This window comes from Cuculus canorus, chromosome 9, assembly GCF_017976375.1.
Source record: "Cuculus canorus isolate bCucCan1 chromosome 9, bCucCan1.pri, whole genome shotgun sequence".
NCBI lineage: Eukaryota > Metazoa > Chordata > Aves > Cuculiformes > Cuculidae > Cuculus > Cuculus canorus.
The window spans coordinates 20,405,208-20,426,806 of NC_071409.1; the positions used below are offsets into that span (position 1 = coordinate 20,405,208).

Below are 21,599 nucleotides of genomic sequence, written 5' to 3' on the forward strand. Positions count from 1 at the left end.
TTTATCAGGAGCCCAAGTCTAGTGGAAAGCACTTAAGCCTGTGTTTTCACATGAGGCAGATGCTTAAGGGCTTTGCTAGCTTGGGCGCAGTGGTTGCCGATGGCACAACTGTTGTGTTCCGTGCTGCATGTCCCCTCGCAGCAGCCCAGCGGAGGGATGCTGTGCTTGGGAAGGCTGGGCGACAGGCCCCCAATAGCCTTCGCAGCTTAAAACCAAACCTGGTAGTGGTCTCTGTACACTCCTGTTTTATTATTCTGAGCAAAATCTCATTCGAAGTGTTTCCTTCTGGTTTAATGCTGTTGACATTTGTATTTTAAAACTGCAGAGTTGGCCTAATAATGAAATGAATTTCCACTGCTTCTCTTTATTAATGTGTATTAATGTTTTGTTGATGTTTTTTCTTTCTCTACACTCCACAGCATTGAGCTAACAATTCTAATTTTATTTCTAACCTGCTTGCCCTTCCTCTGGCTTTTTCCTGTCCCGATCTGTTTCCTCTGATGCTGATTATTCTTCCTTTACCCACAGAGCTATAAGAAAGCTATAGATGAGGTTAGTGATATCTTTTCTCAGTGGGTCATGCCTATGCAAGGTTGACTAGTTAGTGTTTAATACCTAACTGGGTTTTCTTGGTGCTGACATTGAAAAAGGTGGCAATGCAATCTTGGGTCAGACGGGAGACCGAACGATTGCGTTTTGGCATAGGGAGCCTGCCTGCGGGGAGGGGAGCGGTGCTGCCGGTGTGTTCTGCTCAGCCGTGGGCTGCCTGAAACCTGCTGGCCAGACCACTTGCATGGAGGCCATGGCAAGGAGCACCCCAGTGTTCACGCGCAGAGCAAATGGTGCTGCCGATGTTCAGCATATTTGAAAGAGAAAGAGCGAGAGCAGAGTTTTCTTGTGCTGGTGGAGGTGGTCCAGCAGCCAGCACTGCTCACCACATTCTGCTCTCAGGTACAGCCCCCGGTTGCCCACTGATTTCAGTGGAGCCATGAGTGCTATTTGAAATGCAGTTTAAGCCTAATTCAAATGAAGGCACTTGGCAAACAAAGGGAAACAGAGCAGTGGCATATAGTGGGTAATTCATTCTTATGGACCAGATCATCAACTGTAAAAGCAGAATCAATGCAGCTGTCTTGGATGTTGATGGGCAAGTCTAGTCTTCATTAATCATCTTAAAAAAATAAGTCCTAAATTACACCTTTTTCACCATACGATATTTTAAATGTGTGAGCACCTGGCAATGGTGAATGTTTAAATGTTTGTGAGAAAAGAGCAAACTTTCCCGATTTAGTGTTTAACTTGCCTCTCACACACATCGCTGTGTACACACTGCTGATGCTGGTAACTGTGAGGCTGTAATGGAAGGGACTGGTATCGGCAGCCTCTCCTGCAGCCTCTTTCCTCTAATAATAGAAGATATGAAAGGAGGAAGATGTGCTGGTTAGTTAACTTGTCCTTTTGGATAAAATATGGGCAATGCAGTTTTTTTAATGAGGTGCTTTGCTAAGAAAAAAGCATCTAAATCAGTGTCTAAATAGAGGCAGTGTGTGTGCTTAATTCAAGTTCAATGAGCGATGTGATTTTTGGAAACCAATCTGACTTGATTCCAGCAAATATTAAATCTAAAGAAGTCTTTGTAATTAAAAATAATTAAAGAGCACTGATACTGCTAACTTATGTGTTATGTCACCCTCAGTAATAACATTTCAAACACATGTGGTACTACAGAGCACTTTGTAGTTGTCAGATTGTTTTTGGTCCAAGAGCAACTCAGTGAAGCCGTTTAATCCTACAAAGCGCTCATTACTTTGGGAAAATGATAGCATCAAAGAATTAACCATCCTGAGGCAAAGCTTTAACTAGGAAATACAAGTTATCTGATGATATTGTCTGGAAGTATTATTGCTGTTATAACTTCCAAATTAGTTATTAAAAACTAGTTAAGCTGATTTTTAAAATACTTGGTGATAACCAAAGGAGGCTGATAGGGTGCCCTGAAGCGTGTTAGAAATGGAAGGTGCAAAAAAGAAGCGATTTTCACGATCCATCGCTGTGATAGAGAAGGGTTCAGTCCAGTCCTGCACTGCGGGAAGTCCAGCTGCAATTTTGAGAGGCTCTTACACAGTCCTTTTAAAAAGTTGAGAAGGCTGTAATCCAACTGAAAGGCAAGTGCTCAATAAAGAGCATATTTTATACTCTAAATGGAAAGCACTGTTAAGCCGTTGAAATTATTGTTAATACTTATTGAGGAAAAGAAGCAATCATATTATAGAAGCTGCTACAGCACTAATTAAAATAATTAGTTGTCATGACTGCAGATTTGACTATATTTCAATCCCAAACATGTTGGCATCAAAAATAAACTTTTGAAATACCACATTCTCTCTTTAATCATGATAAAGAGCCTTTCTTTAAAGGTACAGGGAGCATTTGGAGAGGGATCTATAATCCCCATCACAGGTACCTGCCGTGGAGCAGGGATTGAGTTTGTTTTTAAAAAAAAAACCAGCTTTTTTTGGTATACTAATGTTTATGAGTCTGGTGCAAAGCTCTCTGTCCATGGAGCCTCTCCTCTATGTTAGAGGCCGTGCAGGGCAGACCTGGGAGCAGAATGTGTGGCTGTCCACCGTTGGGAGCCCGCCGGGAGGTATGGGTCAACTGTAACCAAAGTACAAACCGCTTGCAAAATATTCCTGCTTCACAATTAAAAAATAAACTGGGTTTGCATCTCAGCCATAGAAGTTTTCCATCGTTTTCTTCACGTGTCGACGGGATAGATTTTAAGAGCTCCCTTTGCAACCATAATTAATATTGCCGTAGTCGTCCTGATGGAACGGTAAACTGGAAATGCAGTAAATGAGAGTATGGCCATAAGAGAATTGTGAAATTTAGTCTTTTTCAATGAGTTTCTTTCTCCCTAATCCTTTATCTCTGACCGAATGCACTGATGCCTACCTCGGTCACTAATATAGGGAGAAATGGTAAGACTGACAATTGCGATGCTTTGTTCGTCATGTGCATGTGTTGTGCAACAGAGTTCTCTAACCCATTCTAATTTGAGCTCTCATGCTTTTCTGCCCTACTGCTTCCCCCTGCATTGCTATAAAAAGCATGTAAGATAACAAAAAGTCTCTTTTCTACACGGTGCCTGCCATGTTCCTTGTTTTGAAATAGCAGTGTCTATTTTATATGACTGTCGGGTCTGAGACCTCATCAAAGTCATGGTAAACTGAAAAATTGTTACTAGGCTTTGGGACTGCTCCTATCTTTTTTCTTGTTTCCAGGCTTTTTTTTCTTTTTCCCTCTAGCTTGTAGGCTGCCACATTTCACATAAAGTGCTTAAGGGGTTCTGCTGAGGGATTTTTTTTTTTATTTTTTTTTCTGGTCGTGTGGCTGACTCAGAGCTGTGACTCCAAAGTCTGGTTGAGCTGAGCACTTCTCCTCGTGCTCCTCACTGCCTCTTGGCAGCTGCCTGATGGCGGAGACTCACCACAGAAGCAGCTCTTGATGTGGGGATTGCACCACTCCATGGGAGATGCTGTCATTGCTTCCTTCCCAAAATGCATTTATTACAGAATAAATACAATTATGGGGTCTCTTTGAGAAGTTTGAAAGAAGAGAAAACCCTGCAGGAGAAATTCTCTGAGCCAATCTTTGAAACTATGTTGTTTTCCAGTTTACTATGATGGTGACTGAACTTCACCTTTTCCAACAAATATAATTTTGTCGTGTATATACATATAAGTGTGTGTATATATATGCACATACACGTTCCAAACAGAAAAAGAAGAGGTTGGCTATTGATTTTCAGTGAGCGTAAATCAGTTTTGTTTTGTTTAATAAATGCTACATGCTACAAACATTGTCTTAACGTTTGTCTCATGTTTGTAATGACTCTGTAAAGCTATTTCTTGTTGCTTGTGCTGTTAGCATTGGCTTTTGAAGAGATGTATGTGACATTTCCCTTGCTTTAAATATAATAGCCATCGCTTTCTTGTTTTCTTGCCCCCATCCCCTTTAGGACCTGACGGCCTTAGCCAAAGAGTTGAGGGAGCTGCGCATCGAAGAAACCAATCGCCCCCTGAAGAAGGTGACAGACTACTCCTCCTCTAGCGAGGAGTCAGAAAGCAGTGAGGAGGAGGAGGAGGATGGGGAAAACGAGACGCACGATGGGACCGTGCCCGTCAGTGACATCCCACGGCTTATGTAAGAAGTGCTTTCTTTCTGGGGGGAAACCATGAAAGCGTAGTGTGTCTTGATTTGGAGGAGCAGTAACTGTGATACAGGGTGCATCCAAAGTGAGTCGGTGTTGGTGGCTGGCACTGGGAATGTATCAGAGTTGCAAGGGATTATTTGCTCAGATGGGTTTTTTTCCTGCTCCAAACTAGTGATACTTAATGAGAAAACTGAATTATTTACAGAGCACATTCAGTGCACTCGGACTCGTAGCTGGTGAACCTTTTCCTGCTGATGAGCAAGGTGGGGTTTTGGCCAGAGTGGATGCACTTCACCTCATCCACCTTGGATCCTGCCCACGGGGTCAGTGTGTTAAAGCTCCACCTGCTCTCGAGCCTGGTCTTGTACCAAATCAAGCAGCACTTGAAGTGCAGTACTTGGTGGGCTGCCCAGTGCCGACTGATAGAGCCAGAAGTATAATGATCTTGCATCTTTGTCTTTGATTTTTGTCCTTAGCTCAATCACTGTGCAGGCAGCAAAACGTGGTGAGCTAAGATGTTGAAACGAAGTTGGAAGACTATGCTATTGGTTAATCTGTGCTGACATCCTTCCACCAAACACCTTGCTTTTAACGCAGCACTTTTCATTGGATAAAATATCTCACTGAATGCTTTGCAACCAGCTGTGTCAGATGACAGGCGTGGCCGTGAGATGGGAGCCTCAAACCCACTGCCAGCCAAGTGCTATTTGCGCTGTTACATCCCATCAATGAATGTCCTCCAGAGACTTGAACACTGAGGTGCAAGCCCTTGCTGTTACAGTAAGGTGGCAGGAGCCACCTCTTCTAATTTTTCCTTATAAAGCCTTACTCTTATTGAAATAATACTCTTATTAGAGGATTTTTCATCTAGTTTAGCAAAGGAACTATCCATCTTTAATGCGTTTCCATTCTGTCCTCAGACCAACAGGGATTCCTGGAAGCAATGAGCCGTACAACCTGGGAATGGTGACAACCCACGGGATAGAGACTTCCCATGCAGATACGTTTAGCAATATTTCAAGGGAAGGGACTTTAATGGTGAGGGAGGTAAGTTGTAGAACAAATATTTCCATGGAGCATCTTCAGGAGGTTTTGCCCATGTAAGCACAAAAACTAACAGTTCTGTTTGTCCGGAACACAAAATGACTGAGTAAATTGTGCTTGTTAGTGCTCTCATAATACAATTTACACTCGGAACAAATGTGACAAGTTCAAATGTTTCTCCGAACTACAAACAGCAGTGAATGGTAATGCCAGGGCATGGTGGGAAGGATGCTCTGCCACATTTGATTCTGCCATGATCCCACAGTAGCTTCAGGCAACAGAAGGTATCTTCAATTTACAGCATTTAGTTAACATACTCACAGTCTGGCCCAAATTTCCCCCTCTACTTTCCAACCTTTGCCACCATATAACTGTCAGAAGCTGCCCTGACAAGTGAGCCACCCTGCACTCGCCCAGGATGTGGCTGCGGGGTCACTGCACATCCCAGGGTGCAAGCTGCCGTCCCCAGCTCCAGCACTGCAGAGGCAAGGCTGCAGTGGGAGCAATCCTGATGGACGGTACTGCAGGAGCAAGGCAGAGGAAGGCTGTTGAAGATTATATCTCCCCTAGTGTTTCTCGATTTCCTGGTTGCTGGAATATCCTGGTGATGCTGCTGGAAATGCAGATGGGTAGCAGATCTCCTGGTGAGGGGGTAGGAGGCTCTGGCAGTTAGTAAAACAGGGGAGTCACTGTCCTGCCGACCTATAAAGGAGGACATATATATAAAGGGAGAGGAGAAGGAGGGAGGAGAGACTGGGATCAGCCTTATTTTAATTCTTAATTGCATTTATATAAAATATTCACATATGGAGGGGGAGAAGAATGAATGCAAGTTTGAAAGAGAGGAAGGAGTTAGCAAAAGAAGTTGCAGCGTATTTGCTGCCTTCCTTCACAACTTTTGGAGCTGGGCAGCTACACACAGCCCACATGCCCTCACTGGCATGGAGCTGTTCCGAGCAGGCATCTCTGCAGTCTGGGCAGCCCTCTGCGTAGCCTTGTAACAGAGAGGGTGCTGGGGCTGAGGGGGAGAACAAATCGCTGCTATAACAGGCACCCATTTCTGAAATGAGGTCAGTGTTGAGCATCACTACTGTAAAACACGTGCCACGCCAGCAGGGCTGCTTGAGAAAACACTGATGCAGGAGGGTTTAAAAGCCACAGGTGAGACAAGTGGCTGGGAAACCCCTCTGGGAGGAGGGGGTGTGATGAGGAACTCAAATTGCAGCCTTGTGCTGAGTGCTTACTGTTTGCTCCCCGCCACTGCTGTCGCGATCAGAGGACGGACTCACTGAGGTCAGTGGGCTTTGGGGAAAAGGCTTTTTGCTGTTTGGCAGGATGGCAAGGTGGTTGAAAGTAACAGTGATGGGTAAGCAAAAGATAAATGATGTCAGAACTGCTCAAAAACTTAATGAGACTGTTCAGGGGAGTTTTCTATGAATATAGGCAAGTCTCCGTAATTGTCTCATTGATATGCTCCAGGTAGGTGGGAGACATCAAAATGGCAAATATCTTGAAACGGTAGGCATGGAAAGGAGAAACTTCGCAGCAACTGTCTTGCATGAAGTGGGGATGAAGAGGAAGGGGAATGCCAGGGAAGCCCCAGGAATCTTGTGTGCAGAGCAAGATGCCGGTTGTTCTGCTGATGCTGCCATTGTTCACTGCTGGTTTGGGTTACAGAAACATGCGGTGGGGGCTGTGTTGGCATTTGCAGTCATGACTACTCGCTGCCATAGCTGCGCAAAGCCATTAAGGCTAGTGCTGATAGAGGGGTCAGATTCTGCTGTCATGGTGGTCAGTGGCCATGTGGGAGGAGAGTTGGCCATGGGGTTTGCACCCATGGTGTCAAAACCAGAATCTGACCTATGTTCCTCGTCTCAAAGTGGTGATGATCAGGCTTCTCTCGCTGTAACATGGCTAATGACTCTGTATTGACTTTGTGATTAATCCTGTCTTTATTTCTCCTGGGTTGGGGAGGTTTGATTTGCTGCTTGCTGGATTGCATGGGGATAGAAGCAGAGAGGGTCCTTCTCCTGCACTTGCTCTGGGAACTGAGGGAATGCCAACGACCTGGTTTTGTTTGTTTTTTTCTCTTCTTTTCCTCTTCCCCCTCCCCCCCTTCTCTTTCTTCCTCATGCGTTGTGTCTCTGCAGACCTCTGGTGAAAAAAAGCGTTCTGGCCACACAGCCAGCAATGGCTTTGCAGGTCACATCAATCTACCTGACCTGGTGCAGCAAAGCCACTCGCCTGCGGGCACGCCGACCGAGGCCCTGGGGCGAGTCTCCACGCATGCGCAGGACATGGACTCGGTGCCTGAAGTAGGTGGTGGGGGGGCTCCTCTTTCTCCTTTGCATCGCTTTAAGCAAGTATTAACATCTCTGCCCTGTAAGGGGCTTTCCTGCTTTCCTCCCTGGCTTTCTTGATTGTTCTCTCTCTTTGTTTCTGGTCCATGTGGCTGAGTGTAAGGGAAATGCAGGGGAATCTGATGGATTGTTGTTATGGTTCATGGCAGAAATTCATGTGAGGTGTTCTCCCAAGCCCACCAGCTGGAGTTTTGGTGGTTATGGCTTGAATGCTGCCAATTGATGCAGAAGTCCCCCCATTTTTTTTCACTGAAAAAATAAGAGTTGATGGCCAGTGATGCCATCAACTTCAACTGAGCCCAGCTTCCACCTGTGTGATCTCTGATATTTAATGTGACTCAAAAGATTAACAGAAACCAGCACAAATAAATTCTAGGAATTTCTTCAGGCTTACAAAAAAACTGCATACCTTTAAAACTGTGTGTTTCCAGTCATGGCAAAGTATTTCTCCCTGTAGCTATTTTATACAATATGATTGAACATTAACATTGTATAAGGTATAAATAGTCCTAGAAAGTACAAGATGTGACACCTGTTACAAAGGAATTGATGTGTCCTGCTTACCATCACCAGCAGTTGGAACCAGGCGCACAGTTCTGTTTTCCCATGAGCAATCAACCCATTTAGTGCTAAATAAGGGATTTTATTTAATTTTTTCTTTTCATATTGTTGGATATACATCAAAAGTTCTGTTATCTTACTCCCTTTCACAGAAATAATATACTCACTCTACAGCTTACTTTTATTAGCAGTATAAAAATAAAAACTGCTCGAAATTGGGCATTGGTAAAGTGTGAGAACAGATGGAACGTGACTTGACCTCGAGGTTTCATGCATTTCCTTGTTGTGGTGGTGAGAGACTTGATCCTGAAAGTAACAACTTCCACAGTCATCCTGGGACTGCTTACGTGTGGGCAGGAATTGGGTTTAAATATATCCATTTATAGAATACCAAGCGAAAAAGATCTTTTCCATTTCTAAATCTGCATTTTTAGGGTTGACTGAGCCAGGAGTAGGTGTATGTGGAAACGTGGGGATTTAATTCATGATGCTGAAAGTAAAAAGAAGGGAGCAAGCACAAACCACCCTGCAGCTTGATGCTGTCTCTGTAGGCCACCACAGAGGTTCATAGGTGTCGGAAAGAAACTGGAGGAAGATGAATTAATATTTAAATAACAGACTTGGAAGTTACTAAAATGCTCACTTCTGAGGAGAAGAATAAATGAATGTGAGCAAAGAAAGGAAACTCTCGGTGCACTGGGATGGGAGTTTCTTCATAATGCATTTGTCAAAGCATCCCTATAAATACTGAATTTTCCCCTCCTTGAATAGTTGGGGCTTCATGGATATTCAGTGCAGGAAAAACTGTGTGTTTCTTGGATATGAAAGCAGCACGAGTATATCTTACGTGCAAACACAAATATGGCTGTACTGTGTATGTAAATGCAGTATCTGTTCCTGCTGCCTTCCCTGCCGCAGGCTGTTAACTCCTTCCATGGTTCTCATTTCCCGTTTACTTTTTGGAAATCCGTCCCGTTTCTATGGAAACAGGTGTGCTGTCAGGGCCATGGAGAAGGGAAGGAAGTGGAATGCACAGTGTGGGTTTGGCAGGCACGGGGTATGGATGCTGGCTCCCCCAGCCAGGTATCTGCCAGCCCCAAAACCGTCTCAGTGCCACCTCAGAAAATCCCAAGCCATGAGCGTGCTCCCATGCCCCATGACTTTTTGCCACTAAACCTTTTTGTTCCCTGCCGGAGGACAGGTACCAGCCCAGCTCAGTTTCAGTATGGATGTGCTGGGGCAGTGGTGTTCCCCATGGCATGTGTTCCCACGGCGTGGGCTTGTTCCCATAGCAGTTGTCCATACAGGGGCTGCGGTGGTGGCATTGGGCCTGGATAGTAGCCAGGGCTCTGGCGTCTCAGTGACATGAAAACTGAGGAAGCTCTGTTTCGGGGAAAGAAAATGAACTGAGGAGTTAAAATGTGAACAGTAATGCTGCTGTAGAATGACTTGGGGTTTGCTGCTGTACAGTTCTTAATGGAGGTTATACATACAACATATCCTGGGTAGATACTAAGTAGGAAAAATAAGCTGCTCAATGAAGAGGGGAAATCGCATCACTTTGGCTCCCAAGACATGGATTTTTCTTTTCTTCAGAGAAAGTCTTAGCCCTGTTTTCTGCCTTAACAAAGGAATGGCTTAAAAAGAAAGCAATGTGATGTTGCCATTTGTTCCTCCCCAAATTCTCTTAAAAAAAGTATTGGCTGTGACATTCCCTGCGATACCTTCAAGTTAAGTTTTGTTAGCTTAGAAATGGCCCCTTCTGCAGTCCCACCTGAAATGCTGTAGGCAATTTAGAACACTTGGTTGAAATTGCAGGCTTCTCCCACTTTCCCAGGGGCATCAATGTTTTGGGCTTAGCCCAGCAAACTCTTAGATAACAGCGGTAAAAGCAGAGCTGTACGAGCAATCCTGCCTTTGCTCGGGCTGTGCTGGGCACAAGGAAAGCTGCAATCCCAGCTTTTCCAGCTTTCTGAATTACTGTGGTGGCCACTGGTTCACGTCAGCTGCCCCATGCCAGGGCTTGCGGGGGGCTCCCAGTGCTATCCTGCCAACATCAGCTCCACGGTGGGGGATTGGGAAAAGCAAACTCTTCCCTGCCTGACCTACCAGAGCAGGGTTGTAAGGCAGGTGTGTTACATGCAGACAAGTTGGTTTTTTCCTGCATTGACTTATGCCTCTGACCCTGCGGCTTCTCCGCTAACTGGTGTCATGACTGTGCTGTGCTTCTGCCTGCGAGAAGAGAGCAGAGCTGGGCCCTGCTCCTCACATTTTCTGTTGCTTATGGACATTCACAAATCCAATTTAATATTTCTCCTGGTTAGTTAGGGAGGAGGAGGAGCAAATGTTCATTGAGGGCTCAAAAAGGGCACCGCAGGGGCAGGCACTGGGTCTGCTAATTAGAAAGTCTTACAGACACACACATACACAAAATTATTGTTATTTCAGTGTGCTGAGCTCTCTTTTTGCTGTTTATTTTCAGTATGGCATGGGAAGTAGCACCAAAGCCTCTTTCACCCCCTTTGTGGACACCAGAGTGTATCAGACCTCACCTACTGATGAAGATGAAGATGAGGATGAAGAGTCATCTGCTACTGGTAGGAGGCAATATGGACAGTTTGAGAGAGGGAGGGCCTCATGGAAACCAGGTCATAGAGCCCACTGAACCTCTTCTACTTTTGGCATACTCTTGTCCAAACATTGCTCATGTCTGCATCCTTGTGCACTCCAGTTTCCATGCAACTTCTCCCTCAGCAGTGAAATACCACCAGAAAGGTCCAGGAGAAAACATGAAACAGCAGAAATCCACCCACCCATCTTCCTGGGCAGCTGGGAGAAATGTTCCTGGCAAAACTGGAAGGTGCTGATCACTCCAAAATGCTGGCAGTTGCTCAGAAGTCATTGAAAATGGGTGGATGTGGTCAGGTGGGCAGCAAATAGCACTGGCAGGGTTGGAGGGCTGGGGACATCAGCTGCTGATGGATTTGGTGGTGGTTCTAACCCGAAAGAAAATCCTGATGATCCCTCTCCAAACTAGTAGCTTCTACCGTAGTGATGACTCCCCCATCAGAAAATAAACCAAGTATTGTCTTCTTATCCCCAAAAAAGGTGGCAGAAGAGTTAATCCATCACACTTCCCTGTCTTGTTGTGTCTCCTTGCAAGCCCTGTTCACCAGTGAGTTGCTCAGACAGGAACAGGCCAAGCTGAATGAAGCCCGGAAGATCTCAGTGGTGAACGTCAACCCCACCAACATCCGACCCCACAGCGACACCCCAGAGATCCGGAAATACAAGAAACGCTTCAACTCAGAGATACTCTGTGCTGCTTTATGGGGTAAGCCTGAAGTGCATTGTGCCCTCAGCCAAGCTCCATAGAGCATATGGCTGGGGATGAAACATGAATATGTCATCACAGAACCGAGCCCCGGCCTCTGGTTGCCCCCTTCTCCATCGCTGGCAATGCTAATGTCTCCGAGTCCTTGTGCTATAAGAGTTGACCCTTCATGGGAAGATTGGTCACTCTTGTGGTAGTAGCAGAGATGAGCTCAAAGTGTTGTCCTTGAGCAGCTGCTGGTACTCATTGCCCTCTCCTCTTCAGGTGTGAACCTGCTGGTGGGCACAGAAAATGGCCTCATGCTGCTGGATCGAAGCGGGCAAGGGAAGGTCTACAACCTCATCAACAGACGGCGATTTCAACAGATGGACGTACTCGAGGGTCTTAACGTCCTTGTGACAATATCAGGTACGCCCCTCATACTCTCACTCCATCATTCATCTTGGTTGTATTCTTGGCTGGTTCCAGCTCAGACAAAACCTGCCCCTAAGTGTCAGAGGGAAGCTTCCAGGAGAGCTGGAAGTGGTTTATTACAGAATCAAAGGCATTAGATCTGCAAGAATGCCTCCAAGAGCAGTTTGCTCCCATCGCCTTCCAGCTCTGCTTCATACGCAACTCTTCTTCTTCCTTCAAGCAGGAAGGAAAGGTGCAAGATACAGGCAGATAGCCCAGCAAGGCTGGTAGTCGTGGCTTGAGGAGGCAGCAAGCTCTGCTTTTGCCCAACCATGGCTGCAGGGCTCCCACTTAGACTGTGGCTGTGCTCAAGGTGCCCTGGGCATCATGAGGATCACAGAACTGGTCACTGTTCCCAGGTACAGCCAGGAGCTTTGGAGCTGTCAAATCAGACTCTTGTGATTTCTGGCAAATAAACTCTGTAATCCAGGCTTCCAGGAGAGCGCCCAGCCATCTCCCTGCAGATGAAGCCCATGGGTGGTGGAGCCAGGGCAGGGCCTTCTCCTGCTGATGCCTGTCCCCACAAAGCTCACAGACAATAGCAAAAGAGATGCACACTAGGAAAATCGCTTGATGTCATCCTGTCTACTTTTGCATTGTCCAGCACCCCTCTGGGCTCACTCACATGTTCACTGGCAAATTCCTGCTCCCTCCATTCAGACAAGAGCTCTTCAAAACCATAGCTTTGTCCTTTCACTTGTTCTGCAGTTACCCTGTGGTTTTAGGGAAACAACTGTAAGAAGAAGGGGTAAAAGATGTATGGCGGGTAGTGCTCACCAGGGAGCACCGCCACCTGAGACAGCACTGAGGACAAGTCCTGGGAACTTGTGGAAACCCACGAGCAGGTGGAGCCCCTAGGCTGGATCCAACTGAGGCCAACTGTATGGCGTTCAACAAGGCCAAATGCTGGGTCCTGCGCTTGGGCCACAACAACCCATGCAATGGTACAGCCTTGGAGAATGGCTGGAAAGCTGCCTGGTGGAAAACAACCTTGGAGTGTTGGTTGACACAGCAAGCTGTGTCCTGTCCCTGTAGCAGGGGCTTTGCAGCAACAGGGAGGTTTATAGCCTGACTGTAGCCGTCCAAGAACAGGGAAGCGTGTGGACATTTGGCAGCCCCTCAGCATTGCAGAGCCCAGCACTGGCTTAATCAGCAAATAGCGATGCCTGCCATAGATCAGGGAGCTCATATCTCAGCTCCAAGGTGGAATTCATGTTGTATGAAGGAGAAGAGAGTGAAAGAAACCAGGTAGCTGAATAGGCACAGCCTCAGTGTGCCCAACTGTCAATCCATGTATGCTGATTTATATGAAGAGGAACATTTCCAGCCTGTGATGAGCGAGAACCTGGCTCTTCCAGAATCCACCTGCAGTCTGGGAGACAGGTCTGGGCTCTGCTTTCCATACATTTTTACCAAGGAAAAAAAACCCAAACCTCAAGTGAATAGCTATTTTCAACTTCGTTGTGAAACAAACTTTAATTTTACCATATCATGAGTGAAAATAAGCTCTGAAATCTCAAGATTCCTTGTGCACACATGCAGTGATCTGACAGGGAAGTTTCCTTTGCCAACAGGAAAGAAGAACAAGCTGCGCGTGTACTATCTCTCCTGGCTGAGAAACAGGATTTTACACAATGACCCTGAAGTGGAGAAGAAGCAAGGCTGGATCACGGTCGGGGACCTGGAGGGATGCATCCACTACAAAGTTGGTGAGTGACTTCTCCAGAAAAAAATGTCTGGAGGGATTCATTTTTCTTCTCTAGTCTTAGATCTGGCCTGACATTTTCTCTTAAAACTATGGGTAAACTGCAAAGAAATTTGGTATTCATCTGTATGTGTTAAGTGGACACTTCACCACATGAGAACTGACAGAGACATAGCCTGAGAAGCTGTTCCTGGAGATGAATTGTTCAGTGTTGTTGGAACGAAAGTGAATGTTTATAAATTGGTTTTATTTTTATTTTAGTGAAATATGAAAGAATCAAGTTCTTGGTGATTGCCTTAAAGAATGCTGTAGAGATCTACGCTTGGGCTCCTAAACCATATCACAAGTTTATGGCATTTAAGGTATGTTTGTCTTTTAACTAAAATATGCTCTGTAATTGTAAATACATGAGATTTCTGTGCTGTGCAGAGCGAAAAACTGTCTCACTTACGCAGAAGAGCATCTCGGGATGCCTGACAGGCATGGGATACGTTCTGTCTGAAGAGATGGGATACATTCTGCCTATGGCTAGCAATTAAGCATTAGTATTAGCTTATGCTGGCAGGCTTTACTTGGGAAGTTTGCAGAAAGCTGACCAAATGTCCTTGAATAAAGTTGAGTTGGGGTTTTGAGGGCAGGAGTGTGGGTTTTCTTCTAACCTCCGGCTATGCTTTTCACACACGAAAAATGTAAGAAACAGGTTGGCCTTATTTTCCCTTTTTGCAAGGTCGTCTCCTCTTCTGCAATGTAGATAATGTTTCAAGACAGAATGTCCAGCAGAATGACCCACTCTTTCTCTTTTTCTCTCTCTATGGTAGTTTCCTTCAGTGAAACCTCTATAACCTCTTTCTCCTCTATAACCTGCCAACAGATATTTTATACTTAGTACTTCAAAGTACTTTAAAGTACTTTTCATCTGAAGCTCTGTGCAGAGACAAGTCTCAAGGGGCAATGCCTTATGGAGACATTTGTGTTGAGTAATCTCATTCTGCATCCTTCCAGCACAAATGGGCTTATTCAGTATTGGGTCACATTTGTTTTTTCTGAACAAAAGCCAGAATAAATGGGCTCAGTGACACGGAGAGCTCAGCAGCATTAAAATAGCCTGAGATCCAGCTTCTGCCAGCTCTGGTGAGGGTGCTGGTTAGTGCTCCTGGTGCTGCTTTGCCAGTCTGGCATCACTGAGCATCCTTTCCTTGCCTTGTAGGGAAGGATCTGTCAGGACAGTGGGAAATACCACTCACTGCTCTCTGCAGACTTTGGTCTTGTTATCCAGAGCAGTATCGGCATCAGGGGTTCCCCACACACTGGCTGTATGCACACTCATGTGAAACTGAGCTGTCACCTTCCTTTAGAGAACTAATCCTCAGTCTGGCCTTGGGTTCCTGATGGAAAAGAGTTGTGCTTGGCAAGGGTGAGCACTTATCTGCTGGGATGAGTGGAACAAGTGTAATACCCTCTGAGGCATCTGACACTGGAACAGAGAGATAGGAATATAGATAAACACATATTTAGTAGGAAGCACTGTCAAACAAATATGATTTCAAAATCATATTAGGTGAGGGTTTCTTGATTTTCTGTGGTACTCACTGAAGGGATTATAAAAGTCTTTTGCAGATCTCCAGCACAAGCCGTTGCTCGTGGATCTCACTGTAGAAGAGGGTCAGAGACTCAAGGTTATCTTTGGATCACACACTGGTTTCCATGTGATTGATGTAGATTCTGGGAACTCTTATGATATCTACATACCATCTCACGTGAGTACACAGGGCAGTGCTGCTGCATGACAAACGCAGGTCACTAGCAATGGTGACCGGTCATGGTATAGTGTTCTCTGATGCTATCTTCATTGATACTCTCTTAAAGAAGGCTCAGAGGGATCACATACTTTATATTCATTATTTGCACAGGCTATTTCTGTCCTTGTGCCTGAGCAGCCTGGTTTAATGTTGCCATGTCCCACAGAAAGACGAATCTGTGCATACGCTTCATGGAGTGGTAACAGCTCTCTGTAGGGCAAGATACCAAGAAACCAAGTTCTTGTTTGCTGGACAACACAGACCCACCAAGAGCTGGATGCCCAGTGCTCTGTCCCATTGCACGGTGTCCCAGATGTGCTCTCCAACACTTTCTTGTTCCTGCTGAGGCAGTGCAGTTTGTCCAGGCCAGAGGTGCAGGACTGGGGTAGCCCAAATCTCAGTAAGCCTGCTGCTCAAAATTCCCAAATTCCCTGACAGCAGGTGCTCACCACAAGACCTCTCTCAGGTCTATCAGCTGCTCCAAGAGAGAACCAGTGCTACAAAATTACTGTAGATGAGGATTCTCCTTTTGGCTTACTTAAGCTCCTTCCGTGCTGTTTGCCCAGGCAGCATGAGAAACTGATCTGGGAGAACCTGGGTCACTAATCAAATCCAGGGACTTCTGAATCTGATCTGAGCAGCAGAGCCTCCTCTGCAAGAGCTGGCAAGGAGCATAGAGAGAAATAATGGGGCAGTTTGGGATTGGGTTTTTTGTGTTAGCTATGGAAGGGCAGGCATGGGTGGAAAGTCACTGTAGCTGCCCTTAGAGCAATAGACTAATTGCTATAAAAATTGGAAGTATTTCTTCTCTAGAGCTACCTATGAAATTCTGGATTTATTTGCCTTAATTTGAATAGGAGATGGATTCATCAGTCAGCAGTGACTTATTTGTGTTCCATCCAAGTGTCAGCCATCAGTCTTGGGGGCGTATATGTTGTTATCTCTCTGTAATTGCTGAACCTGTTTATCCTTGACGTATCAGCAGCTTTGATGGCAGGGTAAACATGACAGTTTATTCCCCTTTAAGCTTATCTCTGAAAACCAGTGCCTGTTTGTTGAATCCAGGGAGGGTTTCATTCTTGGGTTGGTTTGGGATTTTGTTTTACTAGGTCTCTGCTCCCTTCCCCCTACCTTTTCTTCCATTCAATGTAATTCTGACTTTTAGGGTTTATTTTAACTGCAGATTCAGGGCAATATTACTCCTCACGCCATTGTCATCCTGCCTAAAACAGACGGGATGGAGATGCTTGTGTGCTACGAGGATGAAGGCGTATATGTGAACACCTATGGACGGATAACTAAAGATGTGGTGCTCCAGTGGGGGGAAATGCCTACTTCCGTGGGTAGGTCAACTCTTCCTTTTCACCTGCATAAAATACAAATGACAAGTAAGATGAGGAGACAGGGATGCTGAGATGAAGACATTTGGGCTTTTGTTTATCAAAGGAGATTTCTCTCAGCCAGATTAAGAGATACAGTTGCTAAATTTCAACAGTGTGGTCCTATGCAAATAAAATCAAGTGACTTCTTGAAGACTTGAGCTCTGGTTCATCTTAAGTATATGTGTGAGAGGATATTAGCTTTTGCACTGGTGGGATACTGTCTTGAGCAGAAGAGGGGCTGAGTGCAGAGCTGGGAGCACTTGGGTTGCCCTTCTGGCTCTCCTGTTGCTCAACTCCGCGACCCATGAAAAAAAAACACTGCCCGGCTCCTCACGCACAGAAATCGGAAGAAGTGGTGCTTCTTCTCTTTAAATTACTCAGCAATTTCTGGATGAAAAGTGCTGTGTAGAGGCTGTTGTCCCTGCAGGCACGTGCCTGGCCACCTGTGCCTCTGTCAGTCAGAGCTTTGCCATTGATCTACATAAGCTTTGAATAACAGCTGGTAAGAGCTTTTCTGCCCATTGTGTAATACTGAGCTCGGCACACATCATAACACTTCCCAAATGCTTCCTTTTGACAGCCTACATTCATTCCAATCAAATAATGGGCTGGGGAGAGAAAGCTATCGAAATCCGGTCAGTGGAGACAGGACATTTGGATGGAGTATTTATGCACAAGCGAGCTCAAAGGTTAAAGTTTCTATGTGAAAGAAATGATAAGGTAAGTCCACTTCAGAGTTTGTACCATGCTTTAAGCTACAGCCAGCTACTTCTAGACTTTTAAATCGAGTTTATCTTGAAGTTAATAATTAATCTGAGGGTCCTTTTAATAAGCAGTGTCTATAAACCCACTCCCAATTAATTCCCTGCAGTGGGTGGAGATCTGCAAGACTTCTTCCACCTCAAGCTGAATCATGGAATAATAGAAGGGTTTGAGTTGGAAGGGATCTTTAAAGATCATCTAGATCCAACCCCCCTGCCACGAGGCAGGGACACCTTCCACTGGATCAGGTTGCTCAAAGCCTCATCTGACTGATACATGTTGACTTGGCTTGACTGTATCCCAAGTCTTGCATCTGAACATTAACTATTGTGGCTGACAATTAAACTCTGCAAAAGCTGAGAAATGGTAGCACTAAAGACGTGTAAGTGGCCCTAATTTGAGCTCTGATGAAGAACTATTTTGATGCCTTTTTAGTTTTCTGATCTTGAAGCTATTTTCTCCATGGTGCCCCATCTTTTCCTGTGGACAGCATTGGTAAATACTGCTCTGGAGGGGCACCAGAGTTGTGTGGGGAATGTGTCTAGATGACCCTGCCATGGGTACCTCTGATGGATAAGGGGTGCAGGGAATGAGAGAAGGAGAAATGGCTGGAGGAAAAGGAATACCTGCATGGAAGATGGTTGAATGCCAAGGACTCTTTCTGCTCTTGGTATTTCCTCATCTCACAAGGTTTCAGAGAGGTAAATCAGGACCAAGCAGCAGGGAGTTCTTTCGTAATGATCACGATCACAAAACACGTGAAGAATCTGATTGCTCTGTCCCCAGAGCAGGCTTAATAGCATGCAGTAAATAAGGTTTGAGGCCACAATGAGTTTATTGAACAGCCTCTTATTAGTCAGGAATTTCCCTACCTTTTGCATGGACTTAGGCTGGAGGGCTGCTGAAGAGAATGTATCCTAACTTTGCCATTGAGTATACCAGTACTGAAGCTGCCCAAGAAGCTGAATTAAAGTTGCCCAAATCCCCTGATGTGCTTTTTTCTAACTTTTGAGTACTTGACTCTGCAGGATTTATACTATTGGTTTTGGGGTTTTTTTTGAAGGGTTGTTCTGGTTTGCTCTTATTGATTTTCTTTCCTTTTCTAAGGAAACTGGAAAAAAAAACACCTCATTCTTTCTAAAATGCTGAAACTGGTGGGTTTGAAATACTAAATATAGATGTTTCTCTTTCTGGAGAAATAGTTAACGATTAAAGTTGGATGAAGATTAAATCATTTTAGGTTTTGAAAAGGTCAGAGGCTTCAGATTGTCCCCTTAAATATATATATGCAAACGGTAACTTATTTTTTAAGACTTCTTTTGGGGTCAAATGTTGGTGGATCCAGACTGAAGCACCAAAAGGTTTATTCTTCATAGAGAGTACTGATACATTTCTGCGCTTTGTAGTTTTCCTGAGCTTTATTTTCAGAAATGGCTGAAACACTGGGACTTGACTTCTCCAAAGAAAACCATTTCAAACTCCCATGCAGGATATTGACCCAAATGGTTAATCTTTAGCAAGATCCAAACCACTGACAGCAGTCTTATTAATATTGCATAATAAGTGGCACTGTGGCAGTCAAATGCAATAAACTTGGTATTTTTAAGACATTCCAAACCTTGCTCTCTTTGGTAATGATAGTGAGGGAGGTTTTATTACTGTGTTTACTAAGAAGTGGTTCAATTTGGTCTGAGTCGTGCGTGGATTAGCTCCTGCCTCTGAGCTCCACGGAAAACTGAGAACAAGATGATGGGTCTGTCAAATTTCTGCCATCACAAAGAGAGAAGGACCAAAGAGAGATGTTTAAGCACAGGGTGTGGGGCAACTGCTGCTTAGGTCACTCACCAAGACAATTATAACGGGCTTTTTCTTAGAATAATAAAAATTATTAATATGATTTTTCTGCTTCTAAACAGGTATTTTTTGCATCAGTGAGATCTGGAGGAAGCAGCCAAGTGTTTTTCATGACCCTCAACAGAAACTCCATGATGAACTGGTAACAGAGAAGCACTTGGCACTCACCGCCATGGCATTATTTCTAATTTAAAGGACATTAAACACGTGGACTAACACTGTAGAGGCAGATGCGGAGGGCCCAGAGGAACACTGCTCCCCACGCTCCCCCAGTGCCATCAGCCCCAGGGTGGAGGCTGCGGGCAGAGATGGACTTTCACGCTTGGACCCCCCGAGGTCTCCTGATTACGCTGTGTTATAGTGGGTTATGAATTTTCCTTTTTCTTCTTTTCTTTTTGTTTTTAATTTTCCTTTTTCTTTGTCCCCTACTTTGTAAGAACGGGGAAAGAAACAGTGTCAAAATGTCTGTTTTTAATTCTGTCTGCCTGCTAGCATCAAATATATAGTATGTTGTAAAGTTACCAATTAAATCTGGTGAGAGACAGCACAATAAATGTACCTTTTATCTTTGTGATGAAGGCCATAACCGTATAGCTGGGTAATTTTAGAAATCTTTTGCCTTCACCAACATTTACATGTTGCTTTTGGCAGCAACGGCTTAACAGATTTTTAAAGAAGAGAAAAAATAATAGGTTTTTTTCCCCTCTTTTGGGAAATGGATTTTAAATGGCTAAACTACTAGCCTTAGACTAATAAAAATCAGCTACCATTTTTGTCAAGTCTGTCAATCCATATTTCTATATGGATCTTCACATAACGGTGTGTCTTGATAGGGACAGAGGTGCCATTTGTTGTTGCTTTGGAGGTGCCCACCTGCCCCAGGGCTTGGCCATGGGTGCCAGGACAGGGGTCTGAGGAGGAGAGGACGGCGGAGCGGTCGGAGGAGCCCCGCACTTGCCCCCGAGGCGGGATTTGAGGCCACAGCTGTCTCCCGAGATGCCACCGGTGCTGGACCCCAATGCTGAAACCAGCACGAGCTGCAGGCGCTCATCCCCCCCAAGCCTGGAGCCGGGTGTTGGTGTGTGGAGACAAGCCGGCACAAGGACAGGGACAACCAAACAAGCTGCCCGTCCCCCACGTTGCTGGATTGGGCTTGTAAAGAGCTTAAAAATATATATATGTGTGTGGTTTCTTCAGCCGAGGGTCTGAATCTCTTCTCATTTTCCGCCCCTTCCGCTCCCTAGGAATTACCCAACATACAGTGAAAGACAACATCTGTGCCGAACTGTGTGTGTGTGTTTAGTTCAGGTTGAATCGTGTCCTTATAAACTCTGCTCAGTTGATTTCCGTTTTCGGTGCGTATCTGGGGTTTTCTTTCTCAGTAGCTGCAAGCATGGCCGCCTGTGGTGTTGGGGTGTCGCATAACAAGGTCTGTGTTGCTGGTTTTAACCTACCTCGTTTTGGTTGGGGCTTGTTTTTTTTTGGTTTGGTTTAGTTTTTTTTTTCCGTTCCGCTGTTGATCACAGCGCTGTTACCTCCAGCAACATATAGAGAGCTTAACTGGCAATCTTGGTGTACTCAGTAATGATGGCTTTATTAAAAAATTATTAAATCAACAGGATTTGGTCAAACTTGAATCTTTACGGAAGACAAGAGGCGATGCAGGGTGGTGGGGATGGGATGGGCCACCCTTGCGTGACGCAGCCTGTCGGTAGGGCTGTGGATCGGTACGAGCAGGGATTGTCTGCGGTGTCATTCCTGGTGGGATGTGGTGTCCAGAGGAGCACAGGCAAGAGGTGCTGCTTTGTGGGCACCTTCCTTGCCCGCTGGGCACTGGGCATCCTCCCGCAGGGCCAGTGCAGCCTGCTGAGCACCTGGCTAAGCACCCTTTGAAGTGACAAATACACAGCTTCAGATGGTTATTTTATTTTTCTTGTGGGTTTTTGTGTACAGTGACAAAATAGAAGGGAATCGTTGTGTTTAAACATAAGGTAGTTTGTGAATGTATTTTTTGAAACTATAGAGTTGTTTGAAACAAAAAGCATAAGAAGCCAATATTAACGCAGTCTTGTCTACAGAGTGTGTACGTGGACATACCATAGAGGAAACTCATTTCTGCTGCCAATAAA

General features: G+C 45.2%; 1 protein-coding gene across 7 annotated transcripts in view; it reads left to right on the forward strand.

Annotated features, from left to right (window-relative positions):
• Nucleotides 1–21,599, forward strand: part of TNIK (TRAF2 and NCK interacting kinase) — a 160,292-nt gene extending 138,693 nt beyond the window's left edge. For 4 of the 7 annotated variants that reach the window (XM_054073955.1, XM_054073962.1, XM_054073958.1 and 1 more), the window contains 13 exons: nucleotides 529–552; nucleotides 4,022–4,206; nucleotides 5,137–5,263; nucleotides 7,411–7,575; nucleotides 10,664–10,778; nucleotides 11,345–11,515; nucleotides 11,780–11,923; nucleotides 13,543–13,677; nucleotides 13,935–14,035; nucleotides 15,281–15,430; nucleotides 16,656–16,815; nucleotides 17,435–17,574; nucleotides 19,533–21,598. In XM_054073955.1, the coding sequence (XP_053929930.1) occupies nucleotides 529–552; nucleotides 4,022–4,206; nucleotides 5,137–5,263; nucleotides 7,411–7,575; nucleotides 10,664–10,778; nucleotides 11,345–11,515; nucleotides 11,780–11,923; nucleotides 13,543–13,677; nucleotides 13,935–14,035; nucleotides 15,281–15,430; nucleotides 16,656–16,815; nucleotides 17,435–17,574; nucleotides 19,533–19,616 (1,701 nt within the window). In that variant the 3' untranslated portion in view covers nucleotides 19,617–21,598. Of the gene's footprint in view, nucleotides 1–528; nucleotides 553–4,021; nucleotides 4,207–5,136; nucleotides 5,264–7,410; nucleotides 7,576–10,663; nucleotides 10,779–11,344; nucleotides 11,516–11,779; nucleotides 11,924–13,542; nucleotides 13,678–13,934; nucleotides 14,036–15,280; nucleotides 15,431–16,655; nucleotides 16,816–17,434; nucleotides 17,575–19,532 lie in introns of all 7 variants that reach the window. The other 3 variants (XM_054073956.1, XM_054073959.1, XM_054073961.1) reach the window with 2 other exon arrangements.